Source organism: Mobula birostris, chromosome 5 (genome assembly GCF_030028105.1).
Source record: "Mobula birostris isolate sMobBir1 chromosome 5, sMobBir1.hap1, whole genome shotgun sequence".
NCBI lineage: Eukaryota > Metazoa > Chordata > Chondrichthyes > Myliobatiformes > Myliobatidae > Mobula > Mobula birostris.
Genome location: NC_092374.1, coordinates 58846174 through 58860561, shown reverse-complemented (window position 1 = coordinate 58860561; position 14388 = coordinate 58846174). Strand labels below are relative to the sequence as shown.

The following is a 14388-nucleotide window of genomic DNA, read 5'->3' as shown; positions in this document are numbered from 1 at the left end:
GGAGGAACTCAATAGCCATTATTGAGGCTGCTAATAGTGAAGTGATTCCCTTTCAAGTAAATGAAGAAAAGCAAATAATTAAGAGGTTAAAATTAGAGAAGTACAAAAATATTAAAGTTTATAAAATTGGACAAGTTTACAGAGATAGAAGGCAACAAGGACCTGAAGAAATTTCCAGAAACTTTAAAATCAATATATTGAAGTTAGAAATGAAGATTAGCAAGTTCAGCAGCAAAAGAGCTAATATTGGTTGAAGTTACTTATTGCCTCACCTTCTGAATCAGACTCACTGTCATCCATAGGTGGAATGCTGATCAACGTTTGCTTCGCATCTCTTTGCACAACAAGTTGGAGCTTCCCTCGTGACTTTTCAATTAATTTTCGGGCATCAGCCAGGGACATGTTTTCAGTGACTGTCCCATTGATCTGTTTGGGTACAGGCAGCAACAGTCAGCGAATAAAGCCAAGGTTATAATTCTCTGTTGAATTTTGACAATCAAAGACCAAATCCGAGAACAGCCGTTTATCATGCAGTTATTAAGTATCCGGATTAACCAGTCAGTGAGATCAAAGTGACTTGGCACTAGCTGCTGGTCAATACACACTGTTCTCCTTTGCATGGCATCTAACTCTCAGCCTCCTTGTTAATAGTTTTTTTGTTTTAATTGGGTTATTTCTCAAAAGATTACGTACAGTTCTCAATAAATTTAAGTTTTTTCTTGTGAATGCTGCCTATATGATATTATGTGCCTGTAACACTGCTATAAGTTTTTCATTGCACCTGTGCATGTGACAAACTCAACTTTGATTTGCTAGGCTTGTATTTAATACTTGTTAAATCCCACCACAGAGAATTAAAAGTGAATGTTTAACAACGATAACTAGATATAATCTACCTCCAAGGTGTGCGCATCCCATTCTTGCTTAGAGTAAATACTTGATTTTGAAAATGCTAAATTTTAAAATTTCCTACTTTTTCATTATTCAGCAACCGTTTTTTCTCCATATCAGATAGACCTGGAGAGAATAAAGAAACTTCAACCCAGTACTCTTAAGAGATGCCACTCTGATCAAAACACCTGAGCAAAGTTTATGGAGCACAACTTTGGAAGCAGGTTGGACCAAACTGTCAACACACATAAACAATGCTGGTGAACGCAGCAGGCCAGGCAGCATCTATAGGAAGAGGTACAGTCGATGTTTCGGGCCGACTCTGACGAAGGATCTCAGCCCAAAATGTCGACTGTACCTCTTCCTATAGCTGCGTTCACCAGCATTTTTTTATGTGTGTTGCTTGAATTTCCAGCATCTGCAGTTTCCTCATGTTTGTGTGGACCAAACTGTCTATTACTTCTGTAGAAGTTTTACAATATTCTGACCCAGCATACCTGCAAACCATGATCTCATTTGTCTTTAGAACAGTCAATTTAAAAAAAACAACTTACCTTGAGAACAATATCCCCTTCATGTAAGTTTCCATCCTTGGCAGCCAGCCCTATTCCTGTCATTTCTTTGATGAAGATCTGGCTGCCTAATCGAAGGCCATATTCTAGTAGACAAAATGTACAAAGACTTCAAAATGGTTAGAAGCATACCAACTCAATTTCACTTTGTTCTTATATTACTTAACTCAGCCTCTCTTGGTCTCGAGAGCTGTGCAGACATTGGCTTAATTGTGGACCTTACAAAGGGAACACACAAAATGTTGGCAGGTTCTGGCCCAAAATGGCAATTGCTCATTTCTCTCTTTAAATGTGACCTGACCTGCTGAGCTCGTCCAGCACTGTGTGGGAAAAAAAATGCTCCTCCCTTCTCCTCTTCTTCTATTGCCCACTCTGGCCTCTTACCTCTCTCACCTGGCTATCACCTCTCCAAGTTCCTTTCTTCTTCCCTTTCTCCTCTGGTCCATTCTCCTCACGTTCTTTACCTTTCTTACCCAACTGGCTTCACCTATCATCTTCAAGCTATCGTCCTTCCCCTCCCCCACCTTTTCATTCTGGCATCTTCCTCCTTCCTTTCCAGTCCCTATGAAGGATCATGGCCCAAAACATTGACTGTTTATTCATTTCCAGAGATGCTGCCTGACCTGCTGAGTTCCTCCAGTAATTTGTGTGTGTTGCTCAAGATTTCCTGCATCTGCAGAATCTCTTGTGCTCAGGAAGGGGAGGTTGGGAGTACACACCTGTCCTCCTCGAGGGGTCAGCAGTGAAACGGGTGAAAACCTTTAAGCTCCTGGGTGTCAACATCTATGGATCCATCCTGGGCTGAACACATTGAGGTAATCATGAAGATGACACACCACCATCTCTACTTTGTCAGGGGTTTGAGGCGATTTGCTATGTCACCCAAAGACTCTTTTGCAAATTTCTATAGGCATATGGTGGAGAACCCTCTGATGAGTTGCAACAGAGCTCCATCATGGTCACAAAATTCCCCACCATTGAGTACATCTTTGAAAGGCAGCGTGCATCATTAACGACCCTTGCATTCCAAGGCCTACGCTCTTGCCATCAGTAAGGAGGAATAGGAGCCCGAAGACCCACAATTGAAAATTTTGGAACTTCTTCCCTCTGCCACCATATTTCTGAACAGTCCACAAACACTGCCTCGTTCCACTTTTTATTGCATTATTTTGTAATTTATAATCATTTTACATCTTTGCAAACAAATTTTATATCATATAAGACAGTGACGATAAACTTGATTCCGATTCATTGAGGCAATTTCTACAACACTGATAGAACATTCATTACAATTAACCTTCTTCCTGCATTCTCAGAGCCAATCATTTTGCATTTTTAACCACATCACACAATTCTTTCAGATCTCCACCATCTCAGTAGATAACCTTTGCCTCTATAGCCTAGTAGCAATAGAACACGGAGAGAATTTTATGCCTTCAAAATAGTCAAGCCCAGGCTTTCATGCACATCATTTCCAAACAAATTAACTATCATGTAGTATACTTCAAAATGCTCATAATTTAATGTCCCACCTTCAGTTTACAAATTAGTCCCCTCATTGGTTGCTGTGGCTCTAACTTCATAAACTTCATATCCAAAATTCCATCATGAATCATCTGTTTTATGATGCTAACTTTTTGACCAAACCTTTGGACATTACATTAGTACAGGTCGACCTTCACTAATCCAGCACCATCGGGACCTGAAGAGTGCAGGATTAGGGAAAGTGCCGAATTACAGAAGGATCACATTAAGCAATAGCTAACCTTCACTAATCCGGCACCATTGGATTACAGGTAGTCGGATTAGTGAAGGTCAACTTGTACCAATGTATAATCAGTCAAAGTTTATTTCCTAATTCTGCTGTGAAGCCCTTTGGGGCTTGATTAGTATGTAAAAAGATGCTGGGTGGATGGAAACTATTGGTTAATTTGGGACTGTTGCCTCAATAATGCAAAATGTAAAGTAAACAGGTTTGAAACTTCTGCATTGCTGACTCAGTTCTTGACTTTGAATTTCAGTTTTAAATTGTACCACCTTCATCATGCAAATCACTGCTGAAGTTGATTAAAAAAGGCTAAGAAAATACAGTATGTGGCAAGTGTTCAATTAATGCTGACTCAAACGATAGCTTAAATTTCTGCATAAAAATATTGCAATGCTTTTCAGCATCTGGATCTGTGTCTCAACCCGATCTAACTACTTTGATTCCACAATTCTTAATTACTTTTAAAAGTCCTCAGAATGCATCTGTTAAAATTTAACAGATCCAAACCATTGACAGGAGCCTGATATTTCTAATATCATGCACACGTGCATTCATTCAGTTACACAGTGGCAGCACACAGTGCTTCAACAACTCTCCACCCTGAACATTTTTAGATACATGTTCTTTTCCTAATTAATATCAGATAACAATTGGAGATTCTTTTTTCCTCACCTTCATTTGCTCTGCTCTTAACCAGCATAACTCTGTAGGGTTTTGGAAGCCCTCCATCATTAGAATGAAAAGACTCTGGTGATGGGCTTCTGGATTTGAGTCGATCACGGCTCGGGGCTCTTGCCGGTTCTCTGCGATATTCGTGGACTCTACTACGACCACGATCCTCATCGTATTTCCTTCTGCGACCTCTGTCATCTCGCTCGTAGGTGTCATCATAACCCCAGTGCTCTTCGTACGCCCTTCCCTGGATTCGGTCACCTTGTTCATAAGCTCTATTGTGTCCCTGGTCTTCATCGTATAATCTCGCCCGCCCAGGCCCTTCACGCCCATAGTTCCTCTCGTGACCTCTGTCGTCGTCATATATCCTCCCCCTGCTGTGGTCCCTGCTGCGGCTATGCTCTCTATTCTGGCCTCTCTCGTAACTCCTGCTGCGCTCCCTATCTCGTCTGTAGCTTCTGTCTGGGCTGTAGTCTTGATTGTAGTCATATCCTCTGGGCCCACCGTCACTCCTGTCACTCTGGATACTGTGCTCACTTCTGCGATCGTAGTCATCAGCCACATCGAAGAACCGATTCTCAGGTTCAGTCACGGGCTGCCGAGCTGGGACTCTCCGAGCCCTCTTCACTGTCTGTTAAAACAACAACAAACAGCAAGGCGATCACCATTTGAGTCAGTCATCAGAAGCACTTCATCCCACAATTGTACAACTGTCAGTCACAATATCAGATAAATTAAAGGAACAGTTCTGTTGTCACAATGTTACTAACACTTATAATCCAGATGCAAAAGATGACGTCCCACCAAAGCAGCTGATGAATGCAAATTGTGAATTAAATGAATCTGAAATAAAACCAGGCCTCAGTAATTAGTTTGCTGTTCTTCTTTAGAGAAATACATTAACTTTCCTTCCCAGCTTAGAGACCCACAGAAACATGATCCACTCCCAACAGCTCTTAGAAACATCCTGGAGAAGAATGGGACAGTGGGAAAGGAAGGGTAGAAGCAGAAAGTGAGGAAAATAGAGAAGGAAAAGAAGAGGAAAGGGACTTAAAAGTGAGATGAAGAAGGTGGGGAGACTGCAACGGCCTGAGGAAGCAAGGAAAACAAGTAATCCATTTATACAAATGAAACAAATCTTCTTGCTCCGAGGGTCTATTTTGGAATAGTCTTCCTCCAAAGAAAGGTGGGAGCACAGTCTTTGAATGTTCTCAAGCAGAGATAGATAGCCCACTGTAGAGTTAAGTTTATGACCACATCAGCCACTATTTTATTAAATGGAGGAGGAAGCTTGAAGATCCAAATGACCTATTCCTGCTCCTAGTTCTTACATTTGTAAGAGAAAGAGAAGATGGTACAGTATGGAGGAATGAGAGGCAGTGGGGGCTAGGGACATGTTCATCCATATGTACGTGGTCAGAGTTCACCTGTGTACACCTTGTCCCCAAATGTCAGGAACCTCCTTGCAACTGATCCAAAACCTCACGCTGTCAAGTCCATGGGATAGATGGTGCGCAGAAGGCACCTCAATTTAAAAGAAATTACATGCAGGTTTCATCCACTCCTCAGACCCAGAAAGGAATCAAGTAATCACTGATCCAGAATAACTGCTCCAGTAGAATAGTTAGGGTGGGCCACAAATGCTCACCTTGATGGTAATGTTCAAAATAGATATTTGCAAAAAATGGCAAAGAAGCATTCAGAAAAACATTGAAAACCAGTAAAGGGTTTTACAATAAGCATCAAGCTACAGCTTGAGCCAGATGCTGAATTAGTCATGTGAGGAACATTCCCCTCCAAAACGATGTGCTGTAATCTTGATCATACTGCACCTACATAGCTACAATCCATCACCTATTAGGGGCAAGAGGGTCTTTCATCATGAAAGACCAAATAGAACATGAAACCAGCCTGAGACACGGCTGGAAAAGGAAAATGAGTGGCAAAACAGGCTGGAAAAGCTGAATGGTTTCTTTCTGGCATGTGGTCCTATGGAAAATCTAGGGGTGACAAAGCCACTCCAAATCCATTAAACAACAGATTTAACAATTCATCCAGCAATTAACTTGCATTTTTATTTTAAAAGATATTAATGTTATGCAAAGGGTTAAGTCTGTGGCAACACATTAGGGTGACAAAAAATATTCTGCCAAAGTAGCTTCAAAATAGCGGAAAAAACTCCAAAGAAATGGAAAGATCATGCCACAGGGAAAAAGTTAAAGGGGCAGGTGCCATTGAAAAGCTCAATGTGTACTCTAACAGGAGTCCAAAAAAAACCAATGCATTTCACTGACAGGAAAATCTTCAGCTATAATGTATAGTTTAAAGAACAGAGTCCAGATAATTAGGGGTGACGTTAGGAAACAAGAAGAGGGTAACAGAAATTTTGAATTCTTCCAGAAACAGTAATCATAGTTAATCAATTTTAATCCTAACTTTATATCCCTGAATTTTTAAAAATTAATCACATGAATTTGATAATAGACATAATCCGAATAAAAAGAATCGAGGAATTGACTGGTATCCTCCTTCCTAGGTTCTCAAGATTATACTTTATTGTTGCTAAACAATTGATACTAGAATGTACAATCATCACAGCGATATTTGATTCTGCGCTTCCCGCTCCCTGGATTACAAATATTAAATATTAAAAATATTAATAGTAAAAATTAGTAATTATTAAAATTTTAAAATTATAAATCATAAATAGGAAATAGAAAAATGGAAAGTAAGGTAGTGCAAAAAAAACCGAGAGGCAGGTCCGGATATTTGGAGGGTACGGCCAGATCTGGGTCAGGATCCATTCAGCAGTCTTATCACAGTTGGAAAGAAGCTGTTCCCAAATCTGGCCGTACGAGTCTTCAAGCTCCTGAGCCTTCTCTCGGAGGGAAGAGGGATGAAAAGATTACCACAGGCATTGTCCCAATTTTGTATGTTCCATTTATTTGGATATTCCTTGGTCACAATGCACCGAAACAGGCCCTTCAGTCTATATGACTATCAAGCTACCAGTCACATGCATTCTATTGTTACCACATTCCCTTCAATTCCAACCTAACTCTTTCCTCCTCTTCAAAACATCATTTTCTGAACACCTCACAATATTTCCCTACTTGGCTTGCTGTCAAATACTGTCCTATAAATTGTTACTTACCAGATAATTGAACACTGCAGTCAGGGACAGAATGCCCTTGTTCCAATTCAACAGTCAGGATCATAAACGAAGCTAACCTTTAACTATAACCATGTTTAGATGGCATAAAGTGGCTTCTGACCACCTCAGTAATGGCACTTAATGTCCATATTTCACCAGAGGGCAAGGAAACAGATGATCATTATTCAGGCTTTCTCTAAATAACGAACTATTATACAGTATTCATCACAACCAGAACATTTTAACCCAAATAAGTTTTTGCCCAATTAGCCAAAGCTACATGGAAATAGTTAAGACGGACTACCATTTAACTGAGTAACAATTTAGGCACTTAAATAAAATGCAGAACAAATTAGAATACTACCAATACCTCTATAGTACTGTAAAAGTGTGTATTAGTTCCTAATATTTATTGGCAAAAGAATTCATCAGCCATGTTCTTTTGATTGACTTTCAATGAACGAAATTAGCGCAGAGACCTAGTGCAGATAATGGACTGCCATGATTGAATGCTTTTGACTAATGCATCCTCCAAATCTTCATTTTCATTATGACATTCAAGATGATTGGTTATACATTTGTAATCCATAACTTGGCGTTAAGAATTACAATGGTTGTGTCTGGCATCTCTAAGCCTGAATGCTTGAAACCGCGGTAAGTAAAACAGTTCTGAATTGTCTTACTGCTTATTTCTTGCCAACTATCAGTAACAAAATTCACTATTTTTCTGAACACAAACACATGCAACTGACACTATTTAAAATCCGATCGCTCTAAGCACCATGTAGTGTTTAATAGCCACGCAAGTGCACGTAACTGACGCTAGGTAGAAACTGCTAATTAAGTGGCATATCATTCTAATTAAACAAAGGGAATCCCAGCTCTTTTCTCAATTTAGCTTTTGTTCTTCAATAGCTGTCCCAAATAAACACTGCCCCAATTAACCGATGACCCAGTTAACTGGAACCTACTATATTTAATTCTACTCTCATTAAAATGTTTCAATACCAAGGTACGTTTTTAATCAAGCTACATATTTGGGAGCACACAGTCTCTGACCTTATTCAACTTCAAATGGTAAATAGGATAGTTATTTGAAAAAGACATGGGGAAGAGGAATATCATTGCACAATGGGCAGAACCGCATTTTCCTACACTGCAAAATTCCCAGCAAGTACAACAAGGAAGGCATCGGAAGAGGATGTAAAGCAATCAGCCACTGCATTTCCCCAGCAGACTTTCACAAAGAAAGATCGATAGGTCATCATTTACTGACAAGCAAAGTGGGGCAAGATTCTGACTGGACAGTCTTAACTGTGGTTCACCGGATTTCCAGCATCCGATTTCCTCCAGCAACAAGCCTGTGACGACAGAGGAAATGCACAAGATGTGGTAGGGAGAGATAAAGTAATGAAGAATGCCGGGGGGAAGGGAATGCAGACCCACAGTAAAATCCAGGATAATCATACACTGAGAAATGTGACAAAAGTAAAGTCTCACAAGCTGCTTCTTTTAAACATTATTAAATTTAAACTTGCTACTGACGGTTAACCCACATGCTAAATCAGTGCTGATAATTGCATTATAGCCACTAAAATGTTTTTTTATATATGTATAAAATCATCATTTTTACGTGGAATGCTCCAGTAGATCAATGAAGAGAACTTGTTTAGAAAGGATTACCATGCTCAAACACGAGGTCAATCTGAACAATAAGCAGGCTGATGAAAAGCACTCAAAGAAACAAACCATACACGTTACCACTATTAACTAACAACTGATATTCTGGCAGTTATTAAAAATCACAATCAGCAAACTCTGCTAATGTAGTTTGAAATTCTATATGTTCACAGAAGATATATTTTCCACAATATGATGAAAACAGACAAGAGAAGCAGAAATTATTCTTCAAGCCCTGCAGAATGAGAAGATACTTAGCACATGTTTAAAATCATCAAAGGACTTTCAAATTAATGAAGGACAGGAATGAGCCATATGTGTTTTCTTTTAAAACAACAATCCACGTCTTTGAGCTCATCACAGAAACTAAATTTTCATTATGCTTTACTTAATTATTTGACCTCAAATATCCACAGGTACAGAGATGGGATTTCAACATCAGTATTTAGACCTGCAAATCAACAGCCACATGTGACATGAATGAATCATCAATCACAGCAAGTATGAATCAGCAACACTTACTATTTGGGCTACTTTCCCACATTTTCTTAATTGCTGCACAGCATAGGAATGAAGCACATTTTCCATTGGACAGCCGTTAACACTGACAACCCGGTCATTTTCACTGAAGGAATAAAAAAAAGTTCTGTTAAAGCAGGCTGAAATAGACTCAGAAACATTCAATGATTTAATTTTAACATCTAAAACAGTTAAAACACCATTCACAAATCTAAGTTGTGATTGATCTGTACTTGAAATATTGGATGGCTTTTGGTTTGCACAATACCAACCTCCAGGAATATTAGTTTCTAAATGAACTAAGTGCATCAGTGGGTAGCTCTGCTGTCTGAAGACCTCAATTCACATTCAGAGGCTGAAGCACAAAATAAAGTGGTCAACACCCCTGAGGAAGTGCCACATTGTATTCTCATGAAATGTTAAATCTAGTAGATGCATCTCTAATCAACACAAATAAAATATCATGGTCACTATTATATGCTCATTGAATAGTGGGAGATTTCTGCTCAGTTGCCTGGTTAACATTTACTCATTGATCAACATCACCAAACAGACCATGAGACAACCAACTGTGGGAGATTGCTGTCACACCTCCAACATTAAAACAGCGCTGCACTTCATTGGCTGTAAAGTGCATTTGGTCATAAAGGCTGCAGTAAAACTCAGAAGTAATAAGGCAACAAACAAAACTTAAATGTAATACTTAAGTGATTACAATTTTCAGGAAATATCAAATAGTTGTTCCTGACTGGGAGACCTCAGTCAGTCTGGATTGGAAGCAGCATCTCCAACACCATCACACCGAGCATGGGAGTGCCCCAGGGCTGTGTGCTCTGTCCACTGCTGTTCACTCTGCTGACCCACGACTGTGCAGCAATACACAGCTCGAACCACATCATCAAGTTCGCCGATGACACAACCATGGTGGGTCTCATCAGCAAGAACAATGTCAGCATACAGAGAGGAGGTGCAGCGGCTAATGGACTGGTGCAGATCCAGCAACCTGTCTCTGAATGTGAACAAAACAAAAGAGATGGTTGTTGGCTTCAGGAGAACACGGAGCCACCATTCTCCGCTGAACATCAACGACTCCTCCGTAGAGATCGTTAAGAGCACTAAATTTCTTGGTGTTCGCCTGGTGGAGAATCTCACCTGCTCCCTCAACACCAGCTCCATAACAAAGAGAGCCCAGCAGCATCTCTACTTTCTGCAAAAGCTGAGAAAAGTCCATCTCCCACCCCCCCATCCTCACCACATTCTACAGAGGATGTATCGAGAGCATCCTGAGCAGCTGCATCACTGCCTGGTTTGGGAATTGCACCATCTTGGATCACAAGACCCTGCAGCAGATAGTGAGGTCAGCTGAGAAGATCATCAGGGTCTTTCTTCCCACCATTACATTTACACATGCTGCATCCATAAAGCAAACAGCATTATGAAGGACCCCACGCACTCCTCATACAAACTCATCTCCCTCCTGCCATCTGGCAAAAGGCACCAAAGTATTCCGGCTCTCATGACCAAACTATGTAACAGTTTCTTCCCCCAAGCCATCAGACTCCTCAGTACCCAGAGCCTGGACTGACACCAACTTACTGCCCTCTACTGTGCATATTGTCTTGTTTATTATTTATTGCAAATGCCTGCACTGTTTTGTGCACTTTATGCAGTCCCGGGTAGGGCTGTAGTCTAGTGTAGTTTTGTGTTGTTTTACGTTGTTCAGTGTAGTTTTTGTATTGTTCATGTAACACCACAGTCCTGAAAAACATTGTCTCGTTTTTACTGTGTACTGTACCAGCAGTTATGGTCGAAATGACAATAAAAAGTGACTTGAGTTGGACTTGAATAGCCCATTAACCCTAGGTTATAAATTGTTTTATCAATCCCAGTCACTGGAAGCGTTTCACCAACTTTCCAGAACAAGTACAGCAACTCAATTATTCTTGGGTCATTGTGGGAGCAGCCATTGTGAGTAGGCTAGTGTTAGAGTGCAGAGCTCAGGTTCTGGCTTATAGCTGCCTTGGCTTCAGCAAGGAGAGGCAAAGGCAGCGGAGTGGAGTGATGAGGCGCTAAACGGCAACTCCTTTGCTTGCATCTTCAGAAACAGCTCTATTTCCATCTTCAATATCTTTACATTTCCCTTTCAGGGTTCTTTTGAAGATCTTGACCTGAAGTTGCTGACTACGGTTCTTTGCGGGAATGGGACTCACTCTCAGGATTTCATAACTGGCCACTGTTCCGCACTCCAAGGGCTTAGCCTAAGTATTCGGCTTGGCTTTGGGAGCCTAGGATCTCAGGCCTCTGGAGATGAGTAGATCGAGGGTCGGTGTCACGACAGGAGACCCGTGTGTCGTCGGGAGAGTCAGAATATCTGCAGCTGTGTGTTCAGAGACTCATGATCTTTGGGCACAGAGCTCGAAAAAAGCGATGCGGCAGACTTTTAACATTGTAAACTAGAGAGTTGTTTGTTATGTCTCTCTGCTCGTTGTGAAAATGGAGACATCTCTTTCTCCCTTATTAGGGAGTGAGAGAGAACCTGCGGTATGTCGAATACCGGGTGAACAACGTAGTCTTTGGGCTAACTGCAAGTCTGTGTCTTTGCTGCTGCCTTGCTCACGCTTGAGTGCTCAGTGGCGGGTGCCGATGCTTTTTTATGTTGGTGGGGGGGGGGGAATGGGCGATTGTTGCTTGCTGCCGCTTTCGCATGGGACAGAGGGGAGCTGGGGTGGGGCGAACTTTGGGGTTCTAACATTTAACTGTCGTTCATTCTTGGGGCACCCCTCTGGATGGTTGTGAAGAAAAAGCATTTCAGGATGTACGTTGTATACATTTTTCTGACATTAAATCGTACCTTTGAACCTTTGAGACTGTAGGGGGATTTTATTTTGTTTATTTTTTCTTTCTCACTGCACAGTAGAGCAGTGGGGTTACCAAGCAGGATAGTGGAATGCTCCTCTTGCAGGATGTAGGCAGGGAGGGAGAATTCCAGTGTTTCTGATGACTATACTTGCAGGTGTATCCAGCTACAGCTTCTTTCAGACTGTGTTAAGAAAGTGGAGCTGCTGGATGATTGGGAGGGAAACACATAGCAACATGGTGAAGTTCAAAGAGATTCCCCAGGGAAATATGAGAGTTGAGAAGCTAAGTAATGCTTTAGATTTTAAGAGATAAATATGAAACATTTTTGAATATTTGGAGCCCTTATTTATAGCTCCAATGATGAAGATCTTGGTTCCTTGGGGGAAAGTAAAAAATATATACTATATTTATTTTTATTCCATAGAGAATGTGCAAACCTTCCAATATTCAGGCGGTTCTTTTTTTTTCTTTTTAGGTAGGAGTATATATCGGGGGAGGTCGGAGGGTAGATATTATTTTCTCATGTATCACTTCGAAAACTCAATAAAAATTATATTTAAAAAAAAAAGTGGAGCTGGAACTGGACAAATTCATTCGGGAGGCTGAGGGATTGATTGACAGGACATGCAGGGAGGTAGTTAAATCCGAAGGTGCAGGACACAGGTAATTTGGTGATCAACAGGAGGAGGAAAGTGGGGAAGGGCTGCTGGTGCAGATCATCACTGTGGCTGTTCCCCATAACAATAGGTATGCCACTTTCAATACTGTCGGGAAAAGGAGGATGATCTGGCAGAGGAAAGCTACAGCGTTCATGTCTCTGGCACCAAATCTGGCTCTGTGGCTCAGAAGGGAAGGGGGAAGAAGAGGACTGCAGCAGTGACAGGGGATTCCATAGTTTGGAGAGCAGACAGGAGATTCTGTGGATGCAGAAGAGATACCCGTTTGGTATGTCGCCTTCTGGGTGGCAGGGTCAGGGATGTCTTGGACTGGGTCCACAGCATTCCAAAAGGGGTGGGGGGGAGAAGAGGGAGTGAACAGCCTGAAGTTGTGGAACATATTTGTACCAATGACATAGGTAGGAAAAGGGAGAATATCGAGAGTTAGGTAGAAAGCTGAAAAGCAGAACCTTCCGGGTAGTAATCTTTGCACTGCTACCTGTGCCAAACACCAGCGAGGGTAAAAATAGGATGATTCAGCAGATGAATTCATGGCTGAAGAATTGGTACAGAGGACAGGGTTTCAGATTTTTGGATCATTGGGAGTTCTTTTGGGGAAGGCATGACCTGTCCAATAAGGACAGGTTACACCTGAACCGGAGGAGGACCGGTATCATTGTTGGCAGGTTTGCTAGAGCTGTCGGGAAGAGTTTTAACTAATTTGGCAGCAGGACAGCAACCAGAATGATAGATGGAGCACGAGGAAATCTGCAGATACTGGAATTTCAAGCAACACACACAAAAAATGCTGGTGAATGCAGCGGGCCAGGCAGCTTCTCTAGGAAGAGGTACATAGGAAGAGATAGTTTACTATCTCTTCTTTCAGTTAGTCCTGACGAAGGGTCTCGACCCGAAACGTCAACTGTACTTCTTCCTATAGATGCTGCCTGGCCTGCTGCGTTCACCAGCATTTTTTGTGTGTGTTGATAGATGGAGCAGCTGGTGTTCAAGCAGATGCAGTGTACAGAGACACTGTGAAGAAGGACAGACAAATAATAGAGAAAAATTGCAGTCAGTGGGTGAGCAGAAAAGTAACATGGGAGAAAATTTTTTTAAAAAATCAAAAAGGGTGATGCCTACAGGATCAATTGTGTTGTATTTCAATACACATAGTATATGGAATAAGGTAGATGATCTTGCAGTGCAGTTAGAAATTGGCAGGTATGATGCTCTGGGCATCTGAGGTGTGGCTGAACGAAGATCATATTTGGTAGCTTAACATCCAAGGATACACATTGTATCAAAAGGACAGGTAGGTGGGTAGAAGGAGTGGGCTGGCTCTGTTAAGAAAAAATGAAAACAAATCTTTAGAAAGCGGCAACAGAGGATCAGAAGATTTAGAATCTTAATGCCATTAGTTTCAATGTAATTATGGAAAAGGATAGGTCTGGTCCTTGGGTTGAGATTCTAAATTGGAGAAAGGGCAACTTTGATGGCATCAGAAATGATCTGGCAAGTGTGGATTGGGACAAGCTCTTTTCTGACAAAGATGTACTTGGTAAGTGGGAGGCCATCAAAAATGCAATTTTGAGAGTACAAAGCCTTTTCTATGTGACT

At 41.2% G+C, this 14388-nt stretch overlaps 1 protein-coding gene across 6 annotated transcripts in view; it reads right to left on the bottom strand.

Annotated features, from left to right (window-relative positions):
* The window catches only part of tjp2a (tight junction protein 2a (zona occludens 2)), a 152651-nt gene that overhangs the window by 58704 nt on the left and 79559 nt on the right, over window positions 1–14388 (bottom strand). For all 6 annotated transcript variants that reach the window (XM_072258087.1, XM_072258086.1, XM_072258089.1 and 3 more), the window contains exons 4-7: window positions 9260–9362; window positions 3904–4534; window positions 1446–1549; window positions 273–426 (exon numbers count right to left, since the gene is read on the bottom strand). In XM_072258087.1, the coding sequence (XP_072114188.1) occupies window positions 273–426; window positions 1446–1549; window positions 3904–4534; window positions 9260–9362 (992 nt within the window). The remainder of the gene's footprint in view (window positions 1–272; window positions 427–1445; window positions 1550–3903; window positions 4535–9259; window positions 9363–14388) is intronic.